The sequence below is a fragment of the Triticum urartu genome, chromosome 2A (genome assembly GCF_056163025.1).
Source record: "Triticum urartu cultivar PI428250 chromosome 2A, HENAU_Tu73, whole genome shotgun sequence".
NCBI lineage: Eukaryota > Viridiplantae > Streptophyta > Magnoliopsida > Poales > Poaceae > Triticum > Triticum urartu.
In genome coordinates, this window is record NC_141874.1 from 658,541,520 (window position 1) to 658,549,885 (window position 8,366).

Below are 8,366 nucleotides of genomic sequence, written 5' to 3' on the forward strand. Positions count from 1 at the left end.
CCTGCCAGCTGTGGGCCCGTGCTGAGCGTGCTGAGTCCTCATTGGCCGGCCGGCCGGCTCGCTCGGGTTCACGGGCCAAAGGACAGCGTTATTCCTGAACGAAGTACTCCGTGCTGGAGCCGATGCCTTGACGGTGAAGAGAAGACTGACTCGAGTCGAGGGGCGACCAGTATTTTTTTTTCCGGGGAAAAGAGAGTTTTTTTTCTTGAGAGTTTTCATTCAAATCACGATACAGTATAAAGTAGTTGACCCTTACAAGCACGCTGAAACGCAAACACAAAGGTCCATGAATACCTATAGTACTCTAAGACAACCATAACACAAGCATTGTGTCATCATTCCTGAATCTTGAGAGAAGACCCTTGCAGCAGAAGAATCTGCAACCAGCCGCAAGCAAGTCATCATCTTCGACCACGGTACAATTGCCGCCACGCTACTTCCTTCTTTCTTGACACCAGCGCTGAAAGGGTGTGGACATCAATCCAACACACCTGCAACAGCCGTCGCCATCTTTAGCTTTGAGTACCGTGAAAAATGTCCCTTCCGAAAGGAAGAGAACTCGAGTCATTTGACCGGTCCAGCACCGCGGCCGGGCCATCCGCCCGAACAAAGCAAGATCTCCCACCAGCATCCGCGCAGAGGAAGGAGAAGAACGGCGGCAGCAAATCATCCCGACAAGGAAGAAGAAGGGTCTTCATCTCCCTGGATCCATCGCTCATCTGAGGACCCAAACGACCAGTGCCAATGGACCTCCGGCGACCATAGCCCGCGACCTCAACGAGATCCGGGGATCCCCCACCCCGCTGGCTCCTAGAAGAAGGCAAAAGCCTCTCCTGACCGGGAACGGAGCCCGGAGAAACTTATTCCGACGCGACACCACCGCAATGGCCTCGGCAGCGTCTCCCTAAACTCTAACCCTACCACACACCCACCAAGCAAACAGACCCGAGGTTCCCCCTCCCTTCTGCCGCCGGAGCGGCCGACGGAGAGAGAGGGAACCGGCGGCGCCACCGGCGGCGTGCAAGGGAACCCTCGCCGCCACCCTAGATCGCCTCGTGTGATTCTATTTTCCCGGCTTGTGCTTTTTTTGTTTGGGCGAAAAGAGAGTTTGAGAGTTACAGTCGAGAGGCAAAAGATTCTCAATACATGATGGACCTAGGTGCAACCACACAGTGGTACACTCTGAACGACTATAATTTGCCAAACGGTCAGCAATTCTATTTTTATTCCTAGATAATTTATGGGGAATAAACTCCTTGTCTTTCATCAACTCCTTAATTTCAGTCACTAGATGTCCATAGGCAGAACGGACTAGTCCATCTCATGTAAGACTAGACAAAGCTTCACTTGAATCAGATTGGACAATGACTGGAAGGTTAGAATGTTGTAAAGCAAGCGTCATTCCTTACATGATTGCATGTAACTCCGTTTCCAGTGCATCATTGCAATTGAAAATAAACCGATATGCGGCAAAAATAATCGATCCATTGTGATGTCGGATAATCATCCCTACCGCCGCTGCACCAGACTCCACCGAAAAGGCCATCCACTGACAGAGCAACGTAATCAGTAGGAGGAGGCAGCCAAAGCTTAGGAGTTGCGACCACTCTTACTTCAGGCAAAGTCCAACTAGCAACCAACATTTTACCCTTAATAATTTCCTCTGTGCTATAATTACTAGCATCTCCAATAGACTTCATATAACTCTCCAAATAGTCCACCGTAGCAGCCACCGGGGAAACCTCTTTATCATAAGTAAGATCATTCTGTAATTGCCAGATGCGCCATATAAACATAACGGTCGCGCTCAGCATCGTTACAATTAATCAGCAGGTTTAGCAACCACCCTTTCCCACTGTTAATAAGGAGTTGGTCACAGGGGAGCGACTAGACGCACCTCATGGCCTCCCAAATGCTATGTGCATGGTTGCATGCAACCAATACATGGCAGCTATCTTTCTCAACAGTGCCGCAGAGGTGGCACGTCCTGCGCGATGCAAGATGACTATACTGCATGCACGCCATAGTAGCTAACGTACTAGTCGTCACTCGCCAAGCCGTATGTTTCATGCGTAAAGGAACACGAGTTCCAGATAAGATTCAAAATGGATCGATCCCCGCCGGGGCTAGTGCTTGATGCCCCGCCGGCGAACTTTTCATCATGCACGGATTTTCCGGATGTCAGGCATACGGATTTTCAGAATTTCACTAACATCCAACGGCCGAAAATGGTCATTCAAAGGTTGCACCATCCAAGCACCATTATCATTAAGAAAATCAGATACATGGTTGAATCGACAGTTCCCTTTCGGTGCGACCAGTGTTTCTGCAGAAAAGGAAATATGTTCTCCCCGCCGGGGTGCGATATTAGCAATTTTGACTGCAAGGTGAACGTTATTTTCATAGAATATCCGGGGCTATTCACTCGTAAAAACATCCTGGTTTCCAAAAGAAGGGCAAGCCCCTGAACTATAACCACCTTTTTCTGCACCTTGACCTGGTTAATTTCGAGGCTTACCAAGAAACAAAGCTCCTCTCTGAAAGGGAAATCAAACTGATAAGTGATGCCGCTTGATTCTATGAGCAAAGCCAATCATAACAACGAGAGACGTCAATTTTTTGTTGAGCCGCCCCTAAAAATAAAAATGTTGAAATGGTCTTATGTCCTCTCTCCACACTGCATTACTTGTCGCAGAAATTGTTATAAATGAATTATCTAAAACTGAAAATACGTCTAGATATATCCATTATCCATTGCTATGACAAATAATTCCGGACCGACGGAGTAGCACAATACTACAGTAAAAAGCGAATATGTTTGCTTGCAAAAGCACTAATCGACACGGCAGACTTTGCGCTGCCGATCCCCCAGCTGTGAGCTATCCCTTCCGCGATCGTGCCCGTGCCGTGGTGAACAAAGATATATCGGGCCAACGGCACCGCGCGACCACGCGGTCACACACGGTGGAGGCGGGGACCCACGGGTCGGGAGTGGGAGGGGAGCCGGGCCGGGCTTTGCCGCGCTCCGAAGGTAAAGGCAGGTGTAGGGCAGGACGGCGTCAAACGTGCGCGGCCGGCTGTTGCGGCTGCGGCGCGGGATCGCGCGACCGCGTGACTCTCACTCGCTCAGCTGCCTGGCGACGCGACGCGAGTCACGCGATCGCTCTCCGGTCCGCGCGCCGTGTGTACGTACGGGCGGACCCGTTCGTTCCTATCGGGGGACCCCTGCTCCACGCGGGCGGCGGGCCCGGGCCATGCACCGCGCGTCGTCGGCTCCAAGTCGCCGCCGCGGTTTCCCCCGCCATCCTCTCTCTCAGGATGCCCCGCGTGTCAGTCCGTGTGGGCTGTCGGTCGGTCGCCGGGCGGAGCAGCCGCGCTGCGCAGTTTCGTCGACCCACAGCACCGTTCAATTCAACGACGCGTAACAGCGTACGTACTACGCATTTCTGCGCTTTTGCAGTCGGGACGACGATGAACGTGCCTTGGTAACCAAGGGTAATCTTCAGCAGTCACACCAGAGGGACTGAACGTCTCTGCACGACACGAACACAGTAACACGGAGTAGTTTCTTTTGCTGGTCAGAACATAAGAACTTGCTACAAACCAGTTTCCTTCGAAAAACAAGTTAGTAGATACCCAAAACAACCATATTATGATTACTGTTAGCATGCCAGTAAGTACTCAAGGCAGATCCACGAATCAGAGAGAAATCATACACAACAGCCATACACCGAATAAGGAAGAGCAACACATCGACAAGAATGGAAATCATAAATTTCACATTAATCAGAGAGACGGAGATCAAATATTGTACACTGAAGAACAAAATGCTCTACTACTGGCTTCTTCCATTTTTGTCTTTGTTTTTCCCTTGCTTTTAAGGAAATTGTAAGTAACATCGGGAGCAGATAGATGGATGTTCCTCATCATGCTACCTGCCTCCCCATGCAAAAAACGCACGCACGCACGCGATCTATGTACACCTACTTACCCTTACCCATCGATGGATCGATCCTGGCAATTAAACGGCCGATTAACCTCTTACTAGTAAGTACACGCCATTCTTCTAAACTTTAAGTTCTACCCACGAGAGAGCTTCGCTTTGCTTCCGGGCCGCGTCGTCATCGGGCGACCGAGATCGGTCCATCTCCTACGCCATCTCCACCGGCGGCGGCAGGTTCAGGTCGAACCCCACGCCCACGGCCGGCGAGGCGTCCACCACGGATGACGACGACCCCGTGTCGCTCTGCTCCTCCTCGCGGGACGCCGCCTTGTTCATGCCGCTGATCGCCGCCGACCGGCACGGCGCCGGCGCCGGCGCGGCCACGGCCACGGTCACCGCGACCCTCGGGTCCAGGAACAGGAACGGCTGCGCCGCCACCATGGCCGGCATCGCCAGGCTCAGGTCGAGCGCCGGCGGGGGCGCGGGGGCGGCGGGCGGCGCGGCCGGCGTGTCCCGGGACGAGGACTCGACGGTGCTGCTGCTGGGGCTGACGGCCAGCGCCTTGGGCGGCGGGAGCGGGACGTGCGCGAAGGCGGCGACGGTGCCGACGGGGAAGTTGGTCTTGGCCTTGGGCCCGCGGTAGTGGAGCGCGGCGGCGTCGTAGGCGCGCGCGGCGGCCTCGGCGGTGTCGAAGGTGCCGAGCCAGACGCGCGCCTTCCTGGCTGGGTCGCGGATCTCCGCCGCGTACCTGCCCCACGGCCGCTTCCGCACGCCGCGGAACCTCGGCTCCATGCCGGCGTCCGCGGCGGCGGCGGCGGCGACGACGGGGGCCGCGTTCTTGGGAGCCATGGCAAGTGTTCGACGCGGCGGTTGTTGTGGCGGTGGCTGGGCGGGGTGCGGCGTTGGTTGGTTGGTGTGGCTGGTTGGAGCTGGGGGAGGAGAGGCGACGGGGGGCGCGGTATTAATAGCGGAGGCGGGAGGCGTGGAGGGGCCGGCGGGAGGGGCGGTTTGACCCACAGCCAGCCAGAGGAGGGGAGGTGGACGCGCCGCCCCGCGCCGTCTGTTCCTCCGCTAATACCTCTCTCCCTCTAACTTTTTTTTTTCTTTCGATTATTTGGTGGTGTGCGTACTGGTGCGCGGGCGCAGTGCAGGTGCGGTGTGGTTGGATGGTCGCTTGCTCACTCTCTACTATACTGAGCAGTGCTGGTTCGGTTAGGGTGAGGTGCCCCGATTCTCTACGCCGTTAGTTCACGCCGTGCAGCTCTTTACAGCTTTTTATTCTGGCCGTGGATCGATGGAATGGTAATCGCGCACGTTTCAGGCTTCCGTTTTTCCCTCGTCGTACATGTACGGCAGCGTTAGTTGGTTCGGTATTCGTATGTAGCAGCACCAGTTGCGTTCTTTTTTTAGAGCATAGGCACGTGGCCCGTCTTGGCTTATACCGAGAGCAACCGTTACCAGTGTCCACAGATTTAATCACTTGCCAAGCTTGTGCTCACCGATCGAGCGGCGAAAGGTAATTACCGACCATACGGAATCGCGTCTTCCTCTACCGAAGAGTCTCTTTAGCTTTCCACACATGCGCGCGGTGCGATTCGGTCCACTGACGACTGGGCCTGAGGTACGTACGTACGTGGTCGGTCGTGCGTTTTCGCGTCAAGCGCCAACCGGCCGGTGGTGGTGCGCTAGTGCGTGCGATTCGGTGGCAGCAGTTCCGTGCGCCCGGCCGCAAAGACAGACAGCAACGGCGCTGCTGCGGCCGCGAGCGAGCCAACGGTATCGCCGTCCCCGTCCGCACGCCCCGATCGCTCTCCACCACCCGACCCGACCCGACGACGTGCGCCCGCCAGGCATGCAGTTTCCCACCGCGCGCGCGCGCACGGGCCACGCCCCCGCCGCCGCGTGGGGCCGGGTCTCGCGGCGGGCCGCGTGGCCCGCGGTGCGGTGCGGCCTACGTGTTGGGACGTGGACGGGCCGACGGGGACGGGGAAAAGGGGAAGCGGTCTCGTTTTTTTTATTAATCTGCAAAAAATAATCCGGGGGAGGTGGGCCGCCGCACCGCACCTGCACCTGCACCGCGCCTTCCTTCCTTGCCTGGCACGGCGGCGGCAGCGGTCCGGTCCAGGCGGATTCGCGGGAGATCTGCGTGGGGGCGGAGTATTGTATTATTGGCCGACGTGCTATGCTACGTGTGTCTGGATCGGGACGGAGGTAGTACCGGCCGGTCGCCGCCGTTCCTGTTCGGACGGTGAATACGAAAGCCAGCGGTGGGTTGATTTGTCTCGCTGTTCGCTGCCCGCTGCCGGCGGCCGAAGGGGGAAGTTGTTGGTTGCGTCGCCTCGAAGCTTCCTTGGGGTCGTTTAGCGGTGTTTAAGGTGTATACGGCCGCACTTGTACTGACTGTTTCGATGAGTATACTGGATAGACTAGATTTTGTCTGCCTGGTGCGAAATTTACGTGCATAAAATCGTATCATGTCACAGATGAATAGCATCTCCACCACGGAAGCGGATTTTATAGCACCCGGGTGCTCCACACCTCTATACGAGCATTAAGTTTTAAAAAATAGCGAGAAATTTGAAGAAAAAAAATCTGAGATTTTGTGATATAAAACCCGGGTTTCTGATCTACTCTCGTGTGAAATTTCGTAAAAAATACTAGGAAACGTATTCGTTGCAAAAAAGACAAAAAAAATCCTATGTAGTATCAAAAAAACTGTTTGAATGGATTTTTGTTCGGACAATATTTCCTTCGCCGCGGATACGTTCCTTCGTGTTTTTCCATGAAATTTCACATGGAAGTAGATTAAGAACCCATGTTTGGTATCCCTAAATTTCAGATTTTTTATATATATTTTTGGTATTTTTTATTATTAACCCAAGAGCTCCTGTGTATTATCCCTCCATCACAGTACATACTACTTTCTCCGTCCTATAATAAAAATCGTTTTCTACACTAATATAAGAGTGTATTAGTGTAAAAAACGCTTCTATATAATAAAACGGAGGGAGTACCTCGATATCAAAATATAAGACGTTTTTTAAGCTAAACTAGCCTAAAAACATCTTACATTTTTATATGGAGGGAGTACAAAAGCTTAGGATGTCTTATAACTAGACTCATAATTTTAATAAAGTTACGCTCCATTAAGACTATGTGTATCTAAAATACACGGGTTACACTCCCTTCCCCCAGCGTCGCTCTCGCAAGTGACCAGGGGAACGCTAACAACCGACCAACTCCCCGTCCATCCCTGCCCTCCACCACCTCCACCGTCGGCAGGCATCATCGGGTGAATCCCAACTGGCTTTGGAGGCGGCGACACCCTCCTCCATTACGCTCATTCTTCGCCAGCTGCTGTGGGACAGCAGGACTGAGCGGAGGCGCCGTGCTCAGCGAGGGCGGGGGCGTGACGGCGCCTGCGTCTCGCTTCGATGGCCTGGGTGTCCGTTGGCTGTGCGAAAGCGGCATAGTATCTAGATATGAAGGTGTGCGCCCCTGTGTCTGATCACGCCTTCTCGGATGCAACACCTGGACGACGGTGGGTGGCGCGGGGCATCGATCCCGGGTTCCCTCCTTGTTTCGATCCGCTCCTCCTTCCCTTTTTGCCGCCCTAGTGTTGCTTGGTCTATGATATTACGATGTTTGAAGCAGGGCATTTGCTGGCGGCTCCACCAGTCGTAGGGGTGCTAATCGGGGCAAAGCACATATCTTTGGTGGGTCTCGGGGGAGTGCGGTGTCAGGTTGTAGGGTGTCAATCCTGGCAGTGGGAGACATAGTGCTCCAGGAGGAACGCACGGGTCGGATGTGGACTAGCTACTATGGCCGCGTGGGTGGCATGGATGTTGGTGTGCGGCGTAGTGTAACAGTGGTGCTGCAGGTGTTCCTATGTCTGGTGGCACTCCGGTTCAGCAGAGGTGTGTAAACATCAGGGTGACTATCTTGCATGCAGGGGCGAAGCTACGTATAGCTACCCGGTGTCACTGGCACCGGGTGCAATTTGCACGCACTTATTAGCTTAGTGTGTAGGCCATTCAATTGTTTGATATGTAGGCATGTGTTCTTCTATATGGACACCGGGTAATTTTAAGTCTGGATCCGCCCCTGCTTGCATGGATTCTCCAGGACGACGGGAGCGGCATTTGTAGGCCACGTTCCCTTCCCCAAGGCTCCATCATGGTTGTTCCCTTTCATTTGTGCTGCTATGTGTGAACACTTGATCCCTCGGATCAGGCTGTGGCAATACTCTGTGTCGTGCCCTTCTTGAAGGCTCCGCCTTGGAGTTCATGCTTGGACGTTGTCCATCTTCATCTCCAAGTGATTCCTTTTTTCTCCATCCGTATTTTTTCTTGCTATAACTAGTCCCTAAAATTTAGGAAGTAATTAAAACATGAGATCGGAAGGTTGGGAGGCAGATTTCACG

The 8,366-nt window shown here is 53.9% G+C and overlaps 1 protein-coding gene across 1 annotated transcript; it reads right to left on the reverse strand.

Moving 5' to 3' along the window:
* Positions 1-3,758: 3,758 nt before the first annotated feature.
* On the reverse strand, positions 3,759-4,894 carry LOC147986490 (ethylene-responsive transcription factor 4-like). Its single transcript, XM_087544786.1, has one exon. The coding sequence runs from the start codon at positions 4,790-4,792 to the stop codon at positions 4,151-4,153; it is 642 nt and encodes a 213-aa protein (XP_087400912.1). The 5' UTR covers positions 4,793-4,894; the 3' UTR covers positions 3,759-4,150.
* Between the last annotated feature and the right edge of the window lie 3,472 nt (positions 4,895-8,366).